Genomic DNA, 24,075 nt, shown 5'->3' on the forward strand with positions numbered 1-24,075 from the left:
TTCATGGTGGATGCTCAGCCCCTCCCATGTCCTCTGTAAACAGAAATGTGCAGGATTCAACTTAATATTTGAGGAACTCCAAAAGGTTGTTCTGGCCCTTCTGTCTTGCTGAAATCCTTTTAATTATCCTTTGAAAGTGATGGCTGGCATGTGAGGGCACTGGGCCCACCCTGGGCCTCTGGGGAGTTTGGCAGGCTCCACTGCAATAGTCCACAGCTTGTCGTCAGCTCATGAGTGTCAGGTGTGGATCAGGAATACAGTTGCAGTGATTATGAAGTATTCATGGAACTTGCCAGAGGACAGCTTTTTTCCCTGTGGCTGCCTTTAGGAGGGAAGGGTCTCTGTAAATGGTAGGGTAGATGTTTGCAAGAGCTCAGGGGCCACGGAAGGCAGAAGAGACAGAACTGTTGGAACACGGGGTTGCAGGTGGGAACAAAAGGCCAGGGGGAGGGAGTGTCCTAGGTAGTGGCTGAGCTGCGTAGAAAAACCAGACTGAGCCCATGGCATTGTCTTTTGCCTTTTTCTTTTAACCTCTTTTTAAAATATACTTTTAATCAGATGAGTATTCATAATACATGAATTCATTAATATTGCTGGGAAAAGAAATAAAACGAAATAGAAGCATTTGGAATGGTAAGGTCCACCAGGGTCATCTATTCTCACCCCAAGGCAGATGTCATGATTGGGATCGGTTTGGGGTGTCTTTGCAGATGCTCTCTATGCATTTACGACAGCTCTCAGTATATGTGCACACATACAGAACTTTTTTACTTATATAAAGGAACGGCCTCCTACTCTAGGTACTGTTCTTTGTCTTGATGGTCTCCTCTTCATAATGGCTCCAAGAGCCTGTGGGCAGGAGGAACTTTATTTATTTGACTAGATAGGCCCATGCTGATGGACATTGAGGTTGCTCCTGGTTATTCTGCTATAAATGGAAGAGCCTTGGGCATCCCTCCACATAATCTCATACACACATGCCAGTGTTTTCTTAGGATAGACTCCAGGTGGTGAGATTTACTGGGTCAGAGGACATGTGCATTATGCATTTAGGCAGATATTGCCACGTTGCCCTTCAAATAGATCATACCAACCTCCAGGCCTCCCAGCTGTGGTACAAGTATCTATAAGCTGGCAGTTTATGCAGACATCACACACCTGTGTCGTCAGCCACCTTGGGTCTGGGCTCTTGAGTCAGACAACTTTGTTGGGTCAAATGTTTTCTGGAAAAAAAAAAAATGTTTTCTGGGACTGCTGGTTTTGTTTGGGCTTTGTGGCTGCTGCTGCCAGGTCATTAGAGGGACATGTCACATGGGGGCACTTACCAAGGCAATCACTCAAGTCCTATCACTGTCCTGGAGCACTGACTGAGGTAGGAAGAGTGCTCTTCCTAGAGGTTATAAACCCCTGCCTTCAGGCTGTTGGGAGCCACAGAGTGCAAATATGAGACATTTAGAATTTTAGTAACTCTTAAGTGCCCCCTCCTTAAAAAGGCCTTCCATGAAGTTCCCCTGCTCCACTGTTTCCTTCTTAACCTGTTTCCTTCCTAGCACTTACCCAATTTGTAATGTTATATTATTTACTTGTTTCTCTCTCTGCCTCCCCCACTAGCCTGTGCGCCTCATGCAAGCAGAGATCTGCCCGTCCTTCCCACTTTAGGGTCCCCAGCTACCAGCTTTGTGCTTGGCATAGAGCAGTTGTTTAGCAAACGGTTGCTGAATGAATGAACCAAAGATAGCCAGGGAGAACATGACGTGATTAATGGCCCAGTGTGCAGAGTAACCACTGGAGGAATCTAGTGGGAACAAGATCACCTTTCTTGTTGTGGGTGGTCTGGGAAAGCCCTGGGGAGGAAGGAGTAGCAGCTGGGCCTGGAGAGCGAGAGATCTGGGAGGTGGGCAGGTTGGGGGCCAAGTCACCCCCACCAACCAAGGTTAGTAAGCAGCTCTGTCCCAGCCCTTCTCCCACTTCTGTCAGAACCTGGTCTCTCTGGCTGTTGAAGCCCCTACCTGTCCTCCACAGATCAAGCCAGCCCCTGCTTCTATCTGACCTACAATCAGTGCTTCCATTGAGATGTGTGGCCTTTGGGGACATGTCTTCAGTCCTACAGCTGGCATTTCTCAGCTCTTCTAGCTGGGATGATGCCTTAAAATCCCCTGGTCTTCCCTATCCCCTCCCTGAGCAAGACAGACCAGAGCTGTCCTGGGAACCAGAGAAGTATGGATTTTCAGCAGGCGTCCAGAACGTGGTCTGGTGTTGGTGAGTGCTGAATGTGGAGAACATCTTGACCCACAGATTTGAAGTCCTGCTCTGTTTGAGTTGGTCAGTGCCACTTTGTTATATGACAAGCTATTGGTAAATTCTTAGTTACACTGGCAGGTAAACCAGTGACTTAGGCTTCATCCTTTCCCCTGGGGCCATTAAGTAGTTATCAGCATGTGGCATGGATCATTTGTTAATTATAATTGGGCCTCAGAGTCAGTAACCAGGAAATGACCACAGTAAAACATCCATAGGGCTGGGGGGGGGGGTGCAGGGGAGTGGGCAAGAAAGGCTAGGGAGGAGAATTTTTTTTTTAAGATTTTATTTATTTATTCATTCATGAAAGACACACAGAGAGAAAGAGGCAAAGATACAGACAGAGGGAGAAACAGGCCCCATACAGGGAGCCCAATGTGGGACTCCATCCCTGGTCTCCAGGATCACGTCCTGGTCCAAAGGTGGCGCTAAACCGCTGAGCCACCCGGGCTGCTGCCGAGAAGGAGGAATTGAGATAGATTGGTTGGTTTTACTTCCTCACTGTGTGACCTTCAGCAAGTGACTTCTCTGGGTTGTAGTTTTCTTGAAACCAGGATACCCCAGCCTCCCTGGGTGTTGAGAGGACTGGGCCTGTGTGGGTCCTGTTACCATTATTCATATGTTGGTGTGAGAAGTAGCACCAGTGATCTGCTCTTCAGATAGCCAGAGCAAATCCCCAGGGAAACATTAGACCAGTAAACTGATGGAAGAAGAACAAACGTCTTCTTTTTTTTTTTTTTAAACTCTTTTTCTCCCGCAGGTCAGTGACCACCAGCAGAAGAAAATTAGTTGTCAAAGATTTTACATATAAACCAAAAGTAATATGTTTAGGGACACCTTGGTGGCACAGTTAAGTGTCTGACTCTCAATCTCAGCTCAGGTTTTGATCTCAGGGTCATGAGTTCAAGCCCCACATTGGGCTCCATGCTGGGTGTGGAGCCTATTTAACAAAAAAAAAAGTGTTTAAATTTAGTTTTTTTAAAAGAGTAAGATTAAACATTACCCTCACCCCAATTCATCTTAGAAACAGGGAACATGAGGAAATCTCTCCCTAAAATTATAATTAATAGCGACTCATGTTTAAAGAGTGCCTACTAGGGCCCAAGCCCATATGATCCCTTTAATCTTCTGGATCATGTGCTTGTGTGGCATTCTGAACCTTTCCTTGTATATTCACGTATACTTGTGTGCTCCTAGAGAAGAATTTTATTTGTGTGTGTGTTTTATTGTTGGCATCATGATGAAACATCATGATGGTTGGAACATCATGATTTACTAAAACATCTTGGTGATTTTTCCTTGTTCGTGTAGGAAGGAAGTTCCTCATCAGTTGACACAGTTGCTTCCCTCCTGACAGCCCTATAAGCTGTTTTCCCTTGTTTTTTATAATAAGGAATTCACTTAGTCTTTGTACAGCCCTTTGAAGGAGGCACTAGGATGCTGCTCTCCTGGTATCAGTGAAGAAGCAGAGATTTGGAAGTCCCCAAACCTAAGGGGTATGTTTATTCATGCTCTTGTTTCTCATGTCCTCTCGCTAGACCCAAGGTTCCATGAGGGCAGCCCCAGGTCTGTCTTGCTCAGGACCATATCCCCAGCACCAAGAATATTCAGTGACTGTTCATTGAAGAATAAACAGAATAAGCTGGGATCCAAAACCACATTTTATGACCAGTGATCCCATATAATCCTGTATACCCTAACCTCCCAGTTCTAACATCTGTTTAGGACAGAGCTGGGCCTGTGGCAGGTTCTGCTGGATTCCTAGGGAGCCAGAGCCCACTTCCGTTTTCCTCTGTGGCTGACCCTGAGAGCCCCACTCCTATTCTGTGTCCGTGTCCAAAACAGATTCCCACTGTCCAAAACAGTGTCCCAGCTGGTCTGTAAATACTCCATGAGCTGCTGCCTCATCTCTGTGAGGTGCTGAGTCCAAACCCTTCTCCTTGTAGTGTAGACCCTGTAGCTGGCCTTGATTTGGCCATTCTGCTCTCTGTCTCCAGGGAGATCTGGAGCCCTGGGGTCTAGACACTAGCCCTCTTGTGTTGAGTCCTGCTCAGGACTTATGTATTTACTCCACAAATGAAAGCACAATCCTATCTCCTGGAATTACCTCTCAGTTGGTCTGGTGTCATTCTGGGGAATGGGACCACGAGGAAATAAGTTTTGGGGGACATGTTAGGCTGATCATCAGTGGTTGAATGGTAACCCCCATTTGTGGACAGCCGGGGCCCATTTCAAATCGAATTCCATGGGTTTGTGTGGTCCTGATGGCAAGATCCCAGGTCTGTGTGTGGGTAGAAGTGTTCCTCCTGACAAGAGGGGCCTGTGGCCCAGGCTGGAGCCCTTGCCCTCGTCCAGTGGGGTGTGTTTTGCTTTCCTCACTGGTGACATTTTGCTAGGTCTTCGTTCATTCCTTTGTCCTCAAACTTTTAACTTAGTACTCAGCATCCCAAGCGTGGCTCTCACAGGCCCTTCCCTATCTACAAGAGTGACAGGAAAAGCCTGAGCTAAATATAGGGGGGCAAGGCCAGCAGAAAGCCTGGGCTTTGGAGGTCTGGCCTTTGCAGTGACTCTGAGCTCCATCTGTCCTGGCTCACTGGCCTTAGGCAAGTCCTTGGGCCTAATTAATTTATTTGCATATATTGGGTGCCTGCTATGTGCCAGGCACTCTGCTAGCAGAATGTGAATGAGACACAGCGCTGCTTCCTAGGAGTCCAAGGTCTGAGGGAAAGAAAGAAAAGAAACCAGGCAGGGCCAGGGCAGCCTGGTGGTGCTATGAATGGAGTAAAAAGGCTGGGGTGTATAAGGAAGCTTCTGTGGGAAGCAGCCCATACATGGGGCAGGGGTGGGTAGCAGCTAACCAGGCTCTCTGTGGTGGGACCTGTGGGGAAGAGAGTGTGAGTGAGCGAGTACAGAAGGCCATCCTGCAATAGCATGAGCCTTGTCAGGCTAAGGACCAGGCTGAGCCTGTGGGTTTTGGCTGAAGATAACTGTGATTCCACTCCTGCTTGGAAAACCTCACCATGCAAGGAGGGTAAGAGGTGAGGGGTGTGAGCCAGAATCTGGAACATGGGGAGGCTGTTGAAACCTGGCAAGTGGTGATAGCAGCCTCCGTTTCTTTCACCTAGGATGGCTGTGAGGACTCAGGCATGGGGGGGGGAAGCTTTTGTGAATTGAAAAGTGCCACATAGATGACAATTACCATCATACTGACTTTAATCTTGTGTTGTGACCTTCCAGGGGTCCAGTGATTTTTTTGCATTATTTTGTATCTTTAGAGCTAGAGGGTAGAGCTCTGTTTCTCCACCATTACCTTCCCTATGTGTCCATTCAGGCCTGAGTAGGGTCCATGCCAAAGCCCATCCAGCTCCGCAAGTCGACTGTCAGCCCCCTCCTGCTCCCACATTCTGAGATCTGAGGCAGCCTGGGCAGAGGGAGCTGTGCTTTGATTGCCCATGGAGACAACCACATGAGCTCCCCAAGTGCAGGTTGGCTGTCAAGCATCAGCATCTCCAGCCCAATCAAGAGACCTGGGGAACTGGAACATGCCTATGGTGACAGCACCTGCTTCTCTGGGAAGCTGTAGCCAAGGGGCCTTGCTGGTTAAGACTGCTGTTCTGAGCCCCCGGCTTCTAGACCCACTGAATTAACAGCCTTCACTGGCTCAGATGTCTTTGATACTTATTTTGCCTTTTACCCAAAAATCTCTATCTTCTTGGCCAAGGGATAGGGCTGGGACTTGAGAGCACAGCCTCAACAGGGGTGTTAGTGTAGACCACGGTTACTGTGAGCTCATAACAGGACCCACATGTATGGGTGCAGTCCTTTCACCCCTCCCAGAATCCTTAACTGGGAGGGGACGTGGGGGCAATGGAGAAGAACTAGGGTTTGGGCTTCAGGCAGCACTAGCATTGCAGCCTAAAGTTTCCCTAACCCCCGTGTGACCCTGGGGAAGACCCTTGACCTTGGAGTTTGCTCATTTGTAAGTGGGGCTTATAAGCCCTACCCCAGAATGTTGTGAAGATTCAATGACAATGATAATGGGTTTTTTTTTGTAATTGAGGCATAGCTGACAACACAGTGTGACATTGGTTTCAGGTATACAACTTACTGATTCCACAACTCTGTTATGCTGTGCTCACCACAAGTGTAGCTGCCCTCTGTCCCCTGCAACACTGTTACAGTACCATTGCCTGTATTCTCTGCACTGTGCCTTCCATCCCCCTTGTTCATAACGGGAAGCCTGTACTTCCCACTCTCCTTTACCCATTTTGCCCACCCTAATGATGCTCTTTTGGTAAAGGGCCTGGCCCAGGGCAGCTACCTGGGAGTTGTTGGTTTCCCCCTCTCTCCACTCTCCTCTCCTGTAGTGGAGCATCTTCTGTCCATTTTACTCCACATGTGAAGCACTGCTCCCTGTCCCTGGCCATCCTTTTATCAACTGCCTCATTAAATCTTCATTGTGGCCCAGAAGGTAGTCCTGCAACCCTCCTGGCTACTAGTGGGAGAAATGTGGTCTTGACTGAGCCCTCACTGTGGTAACACTGAGAGGGTGGGGACCAGCAGACCTCTCCCAGAGCACCAGCCCTTTCCTGGGCTTGGGGTCACAGAGCTGGAGCAGATGCCACCCCATTTGGTTGTGACTTCATCCCAGGGGTGACATAACTGAGCATGAGGTTAGGGAAGACTCTAGGGCAGGAGATGCAGATGATGCCTCTCTAGGGCTAAGTAGGAGCCCTTTGTGGGAAGGGCCATTCCAGCTACCGAGCTGAGCATGAGCAGAGGCGGTGGGGTGTGGCCATGTGCTGTTTGCAGGAACAGGCTGTTCAGGGATCCTGGGGTGTGTGGATGTGGTGCAGGGCAGAGTGGGGCACTAGACACTTCTGAGCAGGCAAGTGAAGGATTCATGTGTGTTTGTGTGTGTGAGAGAGAGACTGAGAGAGAGAGAGAGACCCTGAGAGACTGCCAGAGAGACACCGAGAGATTAAGAGGGGCCAGGAGGGGGACACCTGGGTGGCTCAGTGGTTGAGTGTCTGCCTTCAGGTTGTGATCCTAGGGTCCTGGACCAAGTCCCGCATTGCGCTCCCCACAGGCAGCCTGCTTCTCCCTCTGCCTATGTCTCTGCCTCTCTCTTTGTGTCTCTCATGAATAAATAAATAAAATCTTAAAAAAAAAAAAATGGGAGCCAGGATGATACAGGAGGCCTTCCATCAAGAGGTGGCAACGGGAGGAGACAAGGAGACTGAGTTGGAAGTCTGAAGAAGGAGATTAGCAGAACGTGGTGGTTGATTGCAGGAGAGATGAGGAGTCCAGCCATTGTCCTGAGGGCAGCTCTAAAAAATGGGCTGCTCTTCAGGTCTCTGAAAACACAGAGGAACTGAGCAAGGGCTAGGGGAACCACCATTGTGAGTAAACTGGTTTATAACTCACTTTTCAAATAAGGAAAATGCAGCTTAGGGTAGGGAAAGTGACTTACATAGGGCCACACAGCCACTAACTCACCCATGCTCTTTCTACTGTTCCTTGCCTAACTTCCACTGCCCAGACTGGGCAGAAGCGCTCTTGGTCTGCAGCTGCTGTGTGGCCTGAATCCCATGGTCTCTGGGAAATCCCTTCTCCTCAGCCCAAATGGAAAGCTTCAAGGTCAGAAGAGGTTGCCTCGGTCAGCCTACTACCACCCGGGGGCATCTCTCTGAAAAAGCCAAGCCTCCAGGCCAACCTGGTGTCCACAAGATGCCTTCTCTGTGGAGGCAGGGGCAGGACACCCAATCAGGACTAGTGACCTTTGGTTCCAGATAGACCAAGCCAGCACACAGGGCTCTTTCCCTCCATGCCACCCTCTCCTGACACTTTATCATGAAAATTTTCACAGACACAGCAAAGTTGAAAAATTTAACATTGAACACCCAGGACCCAAGCCAGCAGACCACATTACATTTAAGTGTCCTGTCTCCCCGATGTTCTGTGCCCCCTTTCTCACTCTGTCCTAATTTCTCATGACCTGGACAGTCTTGAGGAGCACTGACCAGGTATCCTGTAGAGTGTCCCTCCTTTGGGTTTGTCCCATGCTTTTCTATAAGACTGGGATTTGGAAAAAAATTAAAAAAAAAAAAGACTGGGGTTTGGATTTTTTGAAAGCTCAGCCAGTACATGCTAGCCACCTGATTTCATGCTGTTACCCTTCATCATTTGTTCAAGACCGTGTTTGTGGGACTTCTCCAGTAGAGAACTACTATTTTCTCCTTCCCTGCTCTGTTCTTTGGAAATGAGTTACCAAGTCTGGCCCACTCAGGCAGGGGTAGAGGGCAGACAAGAATTAGGTTCAAAAAAAAAAAAAAAAAGAATTAGGTTCCATCTCCTGGAGGAGGGCATGTCTGCATAAGTTATTTGGAATTCCTCTGTAAGGATTCCAAAAGGAATCCTCTCATTTATTTATTTATTCAGTCATTTATTGGCTGGTTGCTTTTAATTGATTTTTCAGTCAATGATATATGCATACATAATTTGCAATATTAAGGATTATAAGGAAAAAGAATAGCTCTCTAAGGCCTTAGATATTTGTTTTGGTTCTTCTAAATAACGTGTGCTAAAAAAAAAAAAACAAAAACAAAAACGTGTGCTCTACTGTTTGTATCTCTTCATTTTTTTTTCCATTTTATATTGGATTGAGCTATATGAACTTTCCAATACTCAACCATTTTTGATCTGCAAAAATGGCCGTTTTATATGGTTCAACCTAATCCCTAGTATTTTGATTTTCTAATCCTTGTGCAGCTGATTGTGTATAACACTGAAGTCGGTTCGTTTTGTTTTATTGTGAATTGTGACTTTGCATTTCACCCTCACCAGACCTGGCTTGGGGGTTAGCCCCCACCAGCCCAGCCACAGCTTCAGGCTCCCCATCCCCAGACCGGACACCTCGGGTCTGGGTGAAAAAGGGGCTACAGGCTATGAGGTCAGCCTTTGCTGTGGTAACTGAGCCCGCAGCTATGAGGAAAGGCCTCAGGCTTCCTGGGCTATCTGCTCCACTGATAGCCTCTGCTGCAAGTTCTCTGCCTCACTTTGCAGGGTCCTGGCCACTAGGCCAGCTCTCCTGGCATAGTCTTAGGTCAACTACTGGACGCTCTGTGCCTCAGTTTCCTCATCTGTTAGAGACCATCAGCTTGCCAGATGGGCTCCTCTGGTGATAAAATGGCAGGACCTGGTCCTGAGGCCAGCCCTGGTGTTTGTCCTTAGCTCTTGTTTCAAGCGCCTCCATGTTCTATTTGCCCACAGCATGAGGCTGCCCAGGACAGGGGTTTCTGAGGATCAGAGGCCAAGATCCCAGACTCAGCTCAACCTCTGACCTGCTCTGTAGGCTCTAGCCAGGTGCTCCCCACCACTGCTCTGGGCTTCCATCTTCTCATCTGTGCAACAGGTGGTTGGTGCTGATGGTCTAAGAGGCCTCTAAGTGGCTGAGACCTGGGGAGCCCCTCCTGCCCCAGGCACTGGAGGTCTTAGCATGTGATGGGATTATAAAATGGCGCAAGTCCATGTTCAGCTCTGGGCCTCTGTGATAGGGATGGTAGCCTGAGCTTCTAGGTAGGGCCTTTTTGATTCTGTGGCCCATATAGGAATGGCAGACTGAGCTGGGCATGAATACCAGAGTGTCAGAACCCCTTGGGGACCCTTCCCAGTCCAGGGGAGGAGCCACAGTTATCAGGCAGTCATGCAGATGAAAGAAAAACTAATTTGAGATTAATGGGGCCAAGACCCAACCTGGGGGGTATGGGAGGGCTTCTCTAAGGAAATGATCCTTCCTGAGACCTAAAGGGTAAGCAGATGGTGACTGGATGAAAGGGAAGAGAACATTCCAGGCAGAAGGAACAGCAGAGATCCTGCAGCAGGAGGAAAGAGGCCAGTGTGACTGGAGCTGAGTGAGGTGGAACAGGAGAGAGGGTGAGGCATGCACATGGATAGGGACCAGGCCCAAGGCCTCAGAGCCTCAAAGGAGTTTGATCTTCACCCTAAGAGCCTTAGGAAGCCTTTAAAAGGATCTTTCAGGTAGGAACATGACCAGATTTGTTCTGAAAAGCAATCTCTGGCTGCTAAGGAGAATGGACTGGGGGTGGGAGGCTTGGGACCAGGGAACACAGAGAAGAGACTACTGCTGTTTAGATGCCAGTGATTTTGTTCAGGGTGGTAGCTGTAAGGACAAGTAGAAATGGGTGAATTTGAGACCATTTGGGAGATAGAACTGGCAGGTGAAGTATCAGGTGATTCTGTGGCCTCAGCACCTGGAAGGAAGATGGGGGGGTATGGGTTCACAGCGGGAGAAGCAACTTTGACAGGGACTCAGCTGTACTGTGGAGGGGCCTCTGGTTGCAGAGGTCACATTCTGGAGTTCAGAGGCCAGACCTAGGGATGGTGGCATAAACCCACAGGGGTGGGATGGATTGGGGCGACTTCTGAAGTGCAAAACCTTGCAGTGTGGGTAAGGGGTGCCTGAGCAGGGTCTCCCCCACACCTGCCCAGCCCCTCAGTGACCCAAGGTTCAGGGGGAGTTTCCTTAGAGCTTCTGACACCTTCTCTCTCCCCCCAGATCCTGCTCATCTCTGATTACTTCTATGCCTTCCTGCGGCGGGAGTACTACCTCACACATGGTCTCTACTTGACTGCCAAGGACGGCACAGAGGCCATGCTTGTGCTCAAGTAGGCCGGGCTGGTCACAGGGCTGCATGGACTTCAGGGGGTCAAAGGGCCAGAGGCTGGGCCCAGCCCTCTAGCCAGAGTTCCCAGCAGAGGAGTCCTCAGGCAAATGAGGTTCGAGTCCAGGGTTACAAATCTCTGGCACCAGAGGGGAGCCATGGCTGGCAGCAAGGCCTGTGGGGAATAGCCAGGAGCAACTCCGCTTGGACCCCCACTTTTTGGCTCTGCATACCGGGGAACCCCCTCCATGCTGGAAAGGGGAAGAAGCAGGTGAGCAGGATTTGTTAGGTTGTGGCTACTTAATAAATCTTTTTTGTTATGAAATCTATCCTGGGCCCACACTGAACTCCTGGAAAAGGTGGGCTTGGCCCCTTAACATCACCACGGTATACCACACACTGGTGCGAGTTTCCAGAATGAGCCCCAAGTCCACAGCACACAAAGCTGTTCCTAGTGAGCTGAAACTGGTATGAGACAGTGCCACCCGCAGCCCTACCCATTCCCCAAGCAGCTGGAAGCAAAGGGCCAGGCAGGCCTGAGCAATCTTTATTCTGCAGAGGAACAATGACCACAGATCCATACACCATGTCAAGATCAGGTGAGCCAGGGGCCAGTCCTTCAGGGGTGGGCAGGTCCAGGCAGGGGGGCAGCGCCTCAGGTGAGGGAGGGGCAGATGGGCAGGGGCCTAAAAAAAAGATAAATCACACGAGCAAGAGTGCTGGGGGCTGTTCCCCACCCTCCCCCATCCCAGCCAGCACCCAGGAGGGCATCCCTAACAATGACTGGCCCAGGATCCACCCAGGGGCAGAGTAGGTGCAGTTGGTGCCCCCTGGCTAGCGGGCCAGCATCCCTGCCCAGCCCAGCCGGGGCAGAGCAGTTCAGTTCAGGAGCCAGGAGTTCCCTGGGCAGAGCCTGACAGGGCACCCCCCCACTCCCAGGCCAACCACCCCCCCTACTGCTGGCTCAGAAGCCGAAGGTTTCCTGGGAGGCGTAGACCATGTAGAGGAAGCCATCATCATCCTTCTCCTGCTCATAGATGTCCGCGATGGGTGTGGACACGCTCACCATGCTGTGCTGGTTCACCAGCAGGAAGAAGGCCTGCGTGGGGTTCAGCTGCAGGCGGCGCCTGGGGTGGGCAGAAGAGCAAGCCAGTATGAGGGGGCCTGGCTCCTGGGTGGGTGGAGCCCTACACCCCCCCCCCCCCCAAACGATTGAGGTGGCTTCACACCCATCCCAGCCCCTTCTAGGAGCCCTCACTCTGACCTGACACTGATCCCAGCCCTGACCTTGACTATCCCAACCTCTCCAGATCAGAGATTTAAGGCCAGGCCAGGCCCGGCCTGCTGCGGCCTCGCCCTCCCCCTCCCCCAGAAGGACCCAAGCCCCTTCTGACTGCTGCTGCCCACACACCGGATAATCTTGACCAACTCGCTCATGTTGACATGGTCTGGGACCAGGAACTTGGTCTTGTCCAGGACAGGCAGCTGCTTCTCACCCTTGTAGCGCTCGATGATCACCTAGGGGTGGGGCGGGGGATGCGTGAGCCAGGCGGGGCCTGGGGCCGCGGGGATGGGAGGGGGTGGCGGGACTCACCGGGATCTTGCTGGGGTGCTGGTCGCGGATCTGCTGCACCTCCTTACAGCGGTCGGCTGCGGACAGCGGGCGGGCAGTAAGGCCGAGAGGTCCCGCTCGCCCTTCGCCCCGCCTGTCCCCGGCCCCGCCCCCCCAACCCCCGCCCCCAGGGCCATCAGGCCCCAGGGCCTGGCACCCGCCGGCTGGGAGGCGAGGTCCCGGCCCAGGCCTGAACCTGCCTCACGGCCCAGGGGTCCAGCCCGAGTCTGACGTCACGGGGCTGACGTCGCCTGCGGCAGTCAGGGTCAGTCTCGCGGCGCCCCCTCCCCGCGCCCGCTGACCGCCCGCCGGGCCTCACCGAAGGTCCGCCGCTGCTTGAAAGGCCGGTCCGAGGGCATCGCGCGGGCCCGGCGGGGCGCGCAGGCCGGGGCTCCGGGGCGCGCGGCTTGGGGCTTTGGCGGAGGTTCGGGGGCTCCGCGCCTCGCGCTCAAGGGCTCCGGGGCTCGAGCTGAGCCTGGCGGCGGTGGCTCGGGGAGGTAACTCGCCCGGGTGACGTCAGGTCACAACATTCCTTAAAGGGGAGGCCGGCGCGCCACTCCCATTGGGCCGACGCAAAACCCTCCCGCCCGGACCCGTGACGTCACGGGACAGAGCTGGATTCCCTGTCTGGGCCGCGAAGGGGCGGGGCTTCCTGGGCACGTCACAGTCCGGTGATGTCATGGGCTGCCGCCCCCTCTCCCCGAAGCCGGGGTTGAGCGACCTCTCGGCTCCCGCAGAGAGCGAGCGGGAGCCAGAGTCAGTCCCCAGATCGGCATCTTTCTGTTCCCACTGGTGCCAAGTCATCCCATAGGACGCTCGGAGTCTGTTCTGTTCCAGCAACGGTGCGAGGCACCGGGGGTGACAACAGTGAACCCAAAGACCTTCTCGCCTTCGTGGAGCTCATGATTAGAGAAAAAAAAAGCTAGGGTGAGGGGATTAAAACATGAAAGAGCAAGACACCAAAAAGGAGCACAGGTTTTAGAAGAAATTTCTACAATTAGAAAAACTATTGAAATTCAGGTCTCAAAGGATGAGACAAAAAAGTAGATTAGATATAGAAGATAAGTCACTGAACTGGAAAATAGATCAGAAGCAACTCACCAGAGAAACTAGGTGATGGGCAATGTAAAAGAGGAAGTGAGTCTTCACTTCACCAGTCCTATCACAGGCCCAATCAGAATTCCAGAAGGAGAGAAAAAAAATGGGAGAGGCAGTTCCTGAAGAAGAGCTTACAAACTTGATTAAAGACCAGGATTCTCACATAAAATCCAAAGCGGGATAAATAAAAGTAGCATTTTGGCACTTTGTAATGAATTTGCAGAACTCCAAAGAGAAGATAGAAAAATGGTGAGCGGGATCCCTGGGTGGCGCAGCGGTTTGGCGCCTGCCTTTGGCCCAGGGCGCGATCCTGGAGACCCGGGATCGAATCCCACGTCGGGTTCCCAGTGCATGGAGCCTGCTTCTCCCTCTGCCTATGTCTCTGCCTCTCTCTCTCTCTGTGACTATCATAAAATTAAAAAAACAAAACAAAAAGAAAAATGGTGAGCAACTCAACTGGCAAACGTGAGTAGATCTAAAACACAGTGGAACATGAACAGTGATGATTAATCTGTGGAGTACAAAACAAGAAAGGACACAACAGGTAAGACTGGAGAGGGCAATCAGTTCTAAGTGTTCTAAGATGCCTGATTTGAGGGGAGCAAGATAAAGATACCGATAATTGCCCAGCTTTGTAAACCAAAGTGTGTATTTCAGACACTTATGAGGGATCACTAAAGAATGGAAAGTGTAATGGCCAAAGCAGTAAAGGAGAAAAAAAGTAGTTAAAAGAATGGTAAATGATACAAAACCAGAGGTAAAAAAAGATTTTACATTCACCCATTAAAACAGATGATCAGGGCACTTGGGTAACTCAGTGGTTGAGCGTCTGCTTTCTGCTCAGGTCCGGATCCTGTGGTCCTGGGATCGAGTCCTGCATCGGGCTTCCCACAGGGAGCCTGCTTCTCCCTCTGCCTATGTCTCTGCCTTTCTCTGTGTCTCTCATGAATAAGTAAATAAAATCTTTAAAAAATAAAAATAAAAAGGAAATAAAAAAAATTAAAAAATAAAATAAAAAATAAAAAGGAAATATACAAAGTGAGTAGCTATATACCTAAAAAAATTAATCCAGATGGTTTTCTAAGTGAACTCCTCTTACTCCTCCCCAAAAAACCTGCAGTAAACATCATACTTAATGGTAAAACACCATACTATATGATAAAATGTTAAGTATTATTCCCTTTAAAGCCAAGAACAAATTTTGAATTTTGCATTGAACACAATGCAACATTGTATCAAGGTCCAAGCCAGAGCACCAGGCCAAGAAAAAGAAGAGAGAAGCATAACCATCACTCACAGCCAGAAGACCCAGAGGAATCCATGAACAACAGAAAACTGCTAACTAATATGAACGAATATCATACCATGTTTTAGAGAAAAATGGAAAAATAGGAACTCTATGCTGCTGATGAGGGTGTAAATCTTTTTAGCACAGTAGAGAGCAATTTGGCAAAATCTACCGAAACTGAAGATGCCTATATCCTAGAGACCAGGAATTCCCCTTGCTGTGTGCCATGTGAGCTCAAGGGAACATAGTTAAGTGTGTTTATTGGAGCATTTTCTTTTTTTTTTAAGATTTATTTTTATTGGGATCCCTGGGTGGCGCAGTGGTTTGGCGCCTGCCTTTGGCCCAGGGCGCGATCCTGGAGACCCGGGATCGAATCCCACATCGGGCTCCCGGTGCATGGAGCCTGCTTCTCCCTCTGCCTGTGTCTCTCTGCCTCTCTCTCTCTCTCTCTGTGACTATCATAAATAAATAAAAATTAAAAAAAAAAAAAGATTTATTTTTATTTATTTATGGTAGACACACAGAGAGAGAGGCAGAGACACAGGCAGAGGGAGAAGCAGGCTCCATGCCGGGAGCCCGATGTGGGACTCGATCCCAGGACTCCAGGATCGTGCCCTGGGCCAAAGGCAGGCGCGAAACCGCTGAGCCACCCAGGGATCCCCTACTGGAGCATTTTCTTTTTTTTTTTTTTAATTTTTTTTTTCTTTTTTTTTTTTTTTAATTTATGATAGTCACAGAGAGAGAGAGAGAGAGGCACAGACATAGGCAGAGGGAGAAGCAGGCTCCATGCACCGGGAGCCCGATGTGGGATTCGATCCCGGGTCTCCAGGATCGCGCCCTGGGACAAAGGCAGGCGCTAAACCGCTGCGCCACCCAGGGATCCCCTGGAGCATTTTCTTAATGGCAAAAAAAAAAAAAAAAAAAATGGGACCACCTAAATGTCCCACTGAATATCTTAGGAATCCCTTTAACAGAGCAACACACCGTGAGAGAGAGAAGGGGTCAGGAAACTTTCCCTTGAAAAGGCCAGACAGTAAATATGTTTGGCTTTGAGGGCATATGATCTCCAGCAACTACTCAATTCTGTTGGAATGTGGAAGTAGTCTAAGGTCCCTAATGGGCATAGTTGTGCCCCCAATAAAACTTTATTTGCTAAAACAGATTTGGCCTGAGGCCTTAGTTCTCTGACCTTTGGTCTAAAGCTGTGTCAAAATGGACAAATCTCACAAAGTTACAGGAGAGTGTGGTCAGAGCTATTGAGTGCGACTTAAAGAATTAGGTCGGCCATGGCCTTGGGGAAATGGTTACACCTCTCTTTTGTCTGACTAAGCCCTGGACTGAGGCTACAGTGGGGGAGGGGCTCCTCCCCCAAACCCCAAGGTCTGTGCTTGCTCTTACTCTTACTCAACCAGTTAGCAGGACTGACACTCCAGTCCTCCTGTTTCTCTCCCTAAGGCTTCCTCCCTCTCCCCCATCTCCCTTGAATCCAAATGTCTACTCTCTACTTGAAAGCCTAGCAGACATCTCAAATTTAGCTTCCCCCAAATGAACCTATGCTCTTCCTCTAAAATGTGCTCCCACTGTAATCTTCCTTGTCTCTATCCATCATTTTTGACTGCTTTCTTTGTCTCACTACCCACACATCCAATCCATGCCCAAACCCTGCTGGCCCACATTTCAAAATAGATCCAGAACCTGACCAGTTCTCACCACTTCCACCACGACCCTCAGGCGGGAGCCACCATCATTTCTTGCTTGACCACTGCCAGCAGCTCCCCTCTGGCCTCTTTGTTTTGGCTTTGTGAGCCTCCGTGTGGTCTCACTACACTGACAGCTGTTCCTGTATCCCACTCATTCAGAGCAAAAGTCAAAGCTGAACAGTGGCCCGTGAGCCTGTGGGATCTCCCTTCCTGCTGCTCCTGGGGCCTCATGTACCTTCACCCTCACCCCCCTGGCTTCAGCTACACTGGCCTCCTTGCTATTCCAGGAACCCCAGAAATGCTTGTGCCCCAGGGCTTTTCTGTACTTACTGGTCACTTTGCCTGGAACATTTTCCCCCAAGATTTCTGTGTGGTTCGCACCCTTGATTTTCCAGGTCTTTTCAGGGAGGCTTTCCTGAGTGATTTTATTTAATGTTTCAGCTCCCACCCCGGTCACTCCCTATCCTCCCTCCCAATGCCTTGCTTATCTTTCTGCCCGAACATCTATCACCTTCTAATATGCTATGTAATTTTTCTAAGCATTATGAAAATATTCAGGTATATGGAACACTTGAAGTCATTGTCCAGCGATCACCAATATTCTTACCAGTTACATTCTACACTCTTATGTTTGCTTTATCATCTGTATGTCCATCCATCCAATCTTTTTTTTCTTTTTTAAGATTTTATTTATTCATTCATGAGAGACACACAGAGAGAGGCAGAGACATAGGTAGAGGAAGAAGCAGGCTTCTCGAGGACTCAATCCCGGGACCCCTGGACGATGCCCTGAGCTGAAGGCAGACGCTCAACTGCTGAGCCACCCAGGTGGCCCTCCATCCAATCTTTTTTTTTTTTTTTCTATCCAATCTTTTTTTTTAAATATATTTTTTAAGATTTTATTTATTTATTCATGAGAGAGAGAGAGAGAGAGAGAGAGAGAGAGAGAAAGACAGGCAGAGGGAGAAGCAGACTCCATGCAGGGAGCCCGACATGGGACTCAATCCTGGCCGGGCATCAGGATCAGGTCCTGGGCTGAAGGCGGTGCTAAACCGCTGAGCCACCCAGGCTGCCCTCCATCCAATCTTTTTTATGCATCTCAGAATAAGCTGCAATCCAACATCTATTTATTTATTTTTAATATTTTATTTATTTGACAAGAGAGCACTTGCCCACAAACAAGGGCTGTGGCAGGCAGAGAAAGAGGGAGAGGTGGACTCCCCTGCTGAGCAGGGAGCCCCACTTGGGAACTCACCCCAGGACCCTGAGATCATGACCTGAGCGGAAGGCAGCCGCTTAACCAGCTGAGCCACCCAGGTGCCCCACAACATCCATTTATGATAAAAACATATCTCAACATAGTAAAGGCTACATATATGACAAACTGATTTCTAACATACTCAACAGTAAACATTTGAAGGCTTTTCATTTAAGATCATAAACAAGACAACGGGGCAGCCCGGTGGCTCAGTGGTTTAGCGCCGCCTTCCGTCCAGGGCCTGATCCTGGAGACCCGGGAACGAGTCCCACATCGGGCTCCCTGCATGGAGCCTGTTTCTCCCTCTACCTGTGTTTCTGCCTCTCTCTCTCTCTCTGTCTCTCATTAATAAATAAAATCTTTGAAAAAAAAAAAAGAAAGAAGACAACAATGCCCACTCTTAACACTTTTATTCAAAACCATCTTGCAAAGTCTAGCCAGAGCAATTAGGCAAGAAATAAAAGGCATCCAAATCTGAAAGGAAGAAAGTAAAACTATCACTATATGCAGATGACAGGATATTACATATATAAAAAGCCCTAAAAACTCCACCAAAAAACTGTTAGAACTCATAAATTCAGTAAAGTTGTAATACAAAATCAATATATAAAAATCTGTTGTCAAAATAAATAAATAAATAAATAAATTAATTAATTAAAATAAAAAATCTGTTGTCTTTCTATATGCTAAAAATGAACTATCAGAAAGAGAAATTAAGAAAACAACCCCATTTAAAATTGCATCAAAAAGAATAAAATACTTAGGAATAAATTTAACAAAGGAGGTGAAAAACTTATATACTAAAAATCATAGGACATTGATGAAAGAAATTGAAGACATGAATAAATGAATATTCTGTACTCATGAGTTAGATGAATATTAAAATGTCTCTATACCCCAAATCAATGTACAGATTCAATGCAATCTCTATTAAAATTCCAAAGGCATTTTTCACAGAAATAGAAAAAATGATTCTAAAATTTGTATGGAACCATAAGAGGTTCTGAAGAGTCAAAGCAGTCTTGAGAAAGAAGAACAAAGCTAGAGGTATCGCACTCCCTGATTTGAAACTCTATTACAAAGCTATAGTAATCAAAACAGTATAATATTGTTATTAAAAACACATAGATCACTGGAGTAGAATAGAGATCCCAGAAATAAGCCCATGCATAGATGAACAATTAATGTATAACAAGGAAGCCAAGAATACATCATGGAGGAAAGGATAGTCTCTTCAGTAAATGATGATGGGAGGGCTGGACCACTACTTACACTGTAACAAAAACTAATTCAAAGTGGATTAAAGATTTGAATGTAAGACCTGGGGCAGCCCTGGTAGTTCAGTGGTTTAGTGCTGCCTTCAGCCCAGGGTGTGATCCTGGGGACCCGGGATCGAGTCCCACGTTGGGCTCCCTGCATGGAGCCTGCTTCTCCTTCTGCCTGTGTCCCTGCCTCTCTCCTCTGTGTCTCTCATGAATAAATAAGTAAAATCTTTATTTATTTTTTTTTAAATTTTATTTTTTTATTTATTTTATGATAGGCACACAGTGAGAGAGAGAGAGAGAGGCAGAGACACAGGCGGAGGGAGAAGCAGGCTCCATGCACCGGGAGCCTGACGTGGGATTCGATCCCGAGTCTCCAGGATCGCGCCCTGGGCCAAAGGCAGGCGCCAAACCGCTGCGCCACCCAGGGATCCCAGTAAAATCTTTAAAAAAAAAAATGAATGTAAGACCTGAAACCATAAAACTATAAGAAAGCATAGATGATAAACTCTTTAACATTGGTCTTGGTGATGATTTTAGGATTTGATACCAAAAGCAAACATAACAGCAAAAATAAGTGAGACTACATCAAATAAGAAGCTTCTGCACAGCAAAGGAAACCATCAACACAATAAAAAGACAACCTACTACAAATAGGAGAAAATATCTACAAGTCATATATTTGATAAGGGGTTAATATATATATATATTATATATATAATATATATCTGAAATATATAAAGAACTCATACAACTCAATAGCAAAAAACCCAAAACCCCAATCTGATTAAAAAATAGAGGACCTGAATAGACACTTCCAAAGCAGATATACAGAAGGCCAATAGACACATAGATGCTCAATGTCACTGATCAGGGAAATGCAAACCAAAACCACAATGCGGGGCAGCCCAGGTGGCTCAGCGGTTTAGTGCTGCCTTCAGCCCGGGGCCTGATCCTGGAGACCTGGGATCGAGTCCCACATAGGGCTCCCTCCATGGAGCCAGCTTCTCCCTCTGCCTGTGTCTCTGTCTCTGTCTCTCTCTCTCTCTCATGAATGAATAAATAAAATCTAAAAACAAAAAACAAAAAGCAAAAAAACCCACAATGGGATACCACCTCACACCTGGCTACCTGTTATCAACATGACAAGAAACAAATGTTGGCAAGGGTATGAAGAAAAGGGAACACTTGTGCACTGTTGGTAGGAATGTAAATTTGTGCAGCCACTGTAGAAAACAGTACGGAGTTTCCTCAAAAATTAAAAGTAGGAATCTCGTAATTCCACCTCTGAGTGTTTATATGAAGGAAACAAAATCTCTAGGAAAGAAATACACATCTCTATGTTTATTGCAGCATTATTTACTATACCCAAGATACAGAAACAACCTAAGTGTTCATTGATAGATGAATGGATAAAGAAAATGTGACACACACACACACACAGACACACACATGAATATTATTAATCCATAAAAAAGAATGAAATCTTGCCATTTGTGACAACACCGATGGACCATGAACTTACAGATATATGGAATCTAAAAAAACAAGCTCATAGATACAGAGAACAGACTGGTGGTTGCCATAGGTTGGGGAGTGGGGTGGGGCAAAATGAATGAAAGGGGTCAAAAGGCACAAACTTTCGGGTTATAAATAAGTCAAGGGGGGCCACCTGGGTGGCTCAGTCAGTTGGGCATCTGACTTTTTAAAGTTTTTTTAAGTTTATTTATTCATGAGAGACAGAGTGACACAGAGACAGAGACACAGGCAGGGAGAAGCAGGCTTCATGGAGGGAGCCTGACATGGGACTCGATACGGGGTCTCCAGGGTCAGGCCCTGGGCTGAAGGCGGTGCTAAACCACTGAGCCACCAGGGCTACCAGGCATCTGACTCTTATTAATTTTAGCTCAGGTCATGATCTCAGGGTTGTGAGATCTGCCCTGCATGGGTGTGTGTGTGTGTGATATTTATATCAAGGGGACATAAATATAATGTACAACTTGGTGACTATGGTTAGTAATGTTGTAGTGTATATTTGAAAGTTGCTAAAAGTACATCATAAAAGTTCGCCATCATAAGAAAAAAATTGTAATTATGTATGCTAATGGTGTTTAACCAAACTTACTGTGGCAACCATTTCACAATATATGCAAATACTGAATCATTAGATTGTACACCAAAAACTGATATAAATATTATATGTCAATTATATCTCAAAAGAAAAAAGGAAAAAACCCAGTAAGTTGCAGACATCTGTTTACTTTATCCCTAAACCCTTCACGTTCATATCAATATGTGTTTTGGGTAATTTTTTTTTCATTACAGGGATAACATTTAAATATAACAAAGCACAGATGTTAAGTGTGTGAGGAGTTTTGACACCGTACAGCCCAAACTCCTACAAAAATACTGAACACTACCATCACCTCTTGAGAAAGTTCCCTTCTGCCCCTCCTCAGTGCATTTCCACCCTCACCTCCAGACATAACCACCATTCTGAGCTTTTCACTATAGGTTAGTCTCAGCTGGCTAGAACTTCATATAAACGGAACCATACAGTACATGCTTTTGTATCTGGCTTCTTTACCTCAATATGAACATTTTGTCATTACAGACCTCAGTAGACCGTTTATTTATATTGCTGGGTAGTTTCCATTGTGTGGATGTAGCACAGTTTGGTCATCCATCCTCCTGCCAACGGACACCTGGACTGTCCAGCTTTTGGTGATTACAATAAAGATGCTATGAACATTCCTGTAATAGTCTTTGTGTGGATATACTCATTTTATTTCACCTGGACAAATATCTAGGAGTGGAATTGCTGGCTTATGAGGTGTGTGTTTGGTTCTGTAAGATGTTACCAGATCTTTTTCTAAAGTAGTGGTTCCATTTTAGATCCTAATCAACTTATATGGGAGTTCTAGTAGCTCTGTACTCCTATAAACATTTGGTGTTGTCAGATGCTTTAATTTTAGCCACTCTGGTAGGTGTGCAGTGGTATTTCATTGTGGGTTTAAATTTGATATGGTGTATAATTATTACAAAAATTATTTTATTTTCCCCTCCCACTAATATTTAAGCCCCTTAATGGCAGCATTTTCCATATGTTTGGTTCCTGCTCTATCCCAGCACTTAAACAGAGGGTGCTCGGTAGATACTTGCTGGATGAGGACCTCCACTCTGGGCCTGCCCAGTGCTGTTTCTCTGGGTTGCTGCCCATCTGAGGGTCTGTCTCCCCCTCTAGACCATGTGCAGGGACTGAATCTGGGCCAAGCTTTGCTGCCGGGTGCTAAGGAGATCCGAAAGGACCGTTTGGGGCAGAAAGCTGGCCTTGGCTGGCCCATCACACAAGAGTGCAACGGCCCGGCCTGGGGTGGCCGCCAATTGCTGTGTGACCATGGCAGGCTCTTTCTTGAAGACTCTGTCTTTTCCTTTACACAGTGGCAGACAGACGTAGGTCCAAAGTAGCTTTACCACTTACTGGAAAACTTGGAGCACATTCTTTCCCCTTGGAACCTCAATTTTATCACCTGGAGATGCTAACAGAGTAGGCTCTGAGGTCAAGGATCAATATCAAAGAGTGACCAAGAAAGCATGGAATTCTGGGGAAACAGGGCCTGGATCAGGTGGCCCAACTTTAGCACCCAGTGCTGTGATATCTTATTTAAGGCAATGAACTCACTTGTAAAATGGGCCTCACTTTGGGAGGACCCAGAAGGATTGAAGTCTGAGACAGGGTTGTTATCTCTGAGTGAGGATTGGTTGTTCCTGTTTACAGACTCTAAATTGAATTTTTCAAAGACTAGAGGGAAAGAAACCGGCCCAGGGGTCCCCAAGTGTCTACGCTCACTCTTCAAAGTCTCTCTGGCATCACTGGGAAGTATAGGCCATGACGACCAGTCCCACTGCCCACATGGGGCCGCCCTCCCTCTGTCCCCTCCTTTCCCTCTAGCCAGGGGCATGCTCACCCCGCACCCGCCCTCCCTGAGTGACAGAGCCAGGGTTGTTCCTCTTACCCTGCCCTCCCCACACCTTCAGAGCTGGCCAGTCACCTGCGGAAGTGGCCCCCTCTTGGCCTTTCCAGGCTCTGGCTGCACCTGAGGGCTCTCATCCTGCCACGGCCCTCATCTCTCCTCAGCCTGCTCATGTCCTCCTGGGTCAGGTCTCCCTTCACAGCCATTACTGCCTTCAACATGTCAGTGACTACCAGACCCCTACTTCCAGCCCTGACGCCCTGACTTCCTCTCAGAGCCTCAAGTCTGGATCGTGCCTCCTGAGCAAAGTTTGCCTCGGAATGTTATTCTTCTCAAGCTTGAAACATCCAAGTGAAGCCACCATCTTCCCCAGTATCCGACCTCCTGCTTATCCCCCTGCCCTCACATCCCATCACCCCAGCCTGATCCAGGCCTCAGCTGGGCTCTCCCCTTCACTCACCCACCTGTCACTCTGTGTCCTCTCAGACCCATCTGCCCCTCACAGCCCTCCCCACTGTCACTCCACCCCGCTCAGCTTGGGCTGCACTTCCCTGGTCTCAGCCTAGACCACACCTCACCACCACCCTTTGAACAGACAAGATTTCTACCTCACCCTTGGTCAGTCACTTCCCCACGAGCCTCCACGTTCTCTTGCCCAGCACACATTCCCAGCCCACTGCTACGACCACTTTCTCCTGAAAGTTCTTTCTTCTCTTGGCTTCTATGGCAGAAACTGCTGACTCTTACCCCTTGGAACACAACCCTGAATGTCTCTTAGGGCAGCCAGCTTGATTTCCCAGCTTCCACTGCAGTTAAGAGTGACAAGATGACTAAACTTTTGTCCACAAAATGTAAGTGTTGTGGGACAAGAGCGTCCTACCAGACATGGTGGGCGTCTACA

At 48.1% G+C, this 24,075-nt stretch overlaps 2 protein-coding genes across 2 annotated transcripts in view; one reads left to right on the plus strand and one right to left on the minus strand.

The window, feature by feature from the left end:
* PIGU (phosphatidylinositol glycan anchor biosynthesis class U) overlaps positions 1–11,311 on the plus strand; it is a 92,424-nt gene extending 81,113 nt beyond the window's left edge. Inside the window, exon 12 of the mRNA XM_041732955.1 lies at positions 10,877–11,311. Within this exon, the coding sequence (XP_041588889.1) occupies positions 10,877–10,990 (114 nt within the window). The 3' untranslated portion in view covers positions 10,991–11,311. The remainder of the gene's footprint in view (positions 1–10,876) is intronic.
* A 196-nt stretch (positions 11,312–11,507) lies between these two features.
* Positions 11,508–13,166, minus strand: MAP1LC3A (microtubule associated protein 1 light chain 3 alpha). The gene is made up of 4 exons (XM_041732956.1): positions 12,914–13,166; positions 12,577–12,632; positions 12,394–12,500; positions 11,508–12,109 (listed from the first exon to the last, which is right to left on the minus strand). The coding sequence occupies exons 1-4, from the start codon at positions 12,951–12,953 to the stop codon at positions 11,947–11,949; spliced, it is 366 nt and encodes a 121-aa protein (XP_041588890.1). The 5' UTR covers positions 12,954–13,166; the 3' UTR covers positions 11,508–11,946.
* Positions 13,167–24,075: the final 10,909 nt, after the last annotated feature.

The sequence above is a fragment of the Vulpes lagopus genome, chromosome 18 (assembly GCF_018345385.1).
Source record: "Vulpes lagopus strain Blue_001 chromosome 18, ASM1834538v1, whole genome shotgun sequence".
NCBI lineage: Eukaryota > Metazoa > Chordata > Mammalia > Carnivora > Canidae > Vulpes > Vulpes lagopus.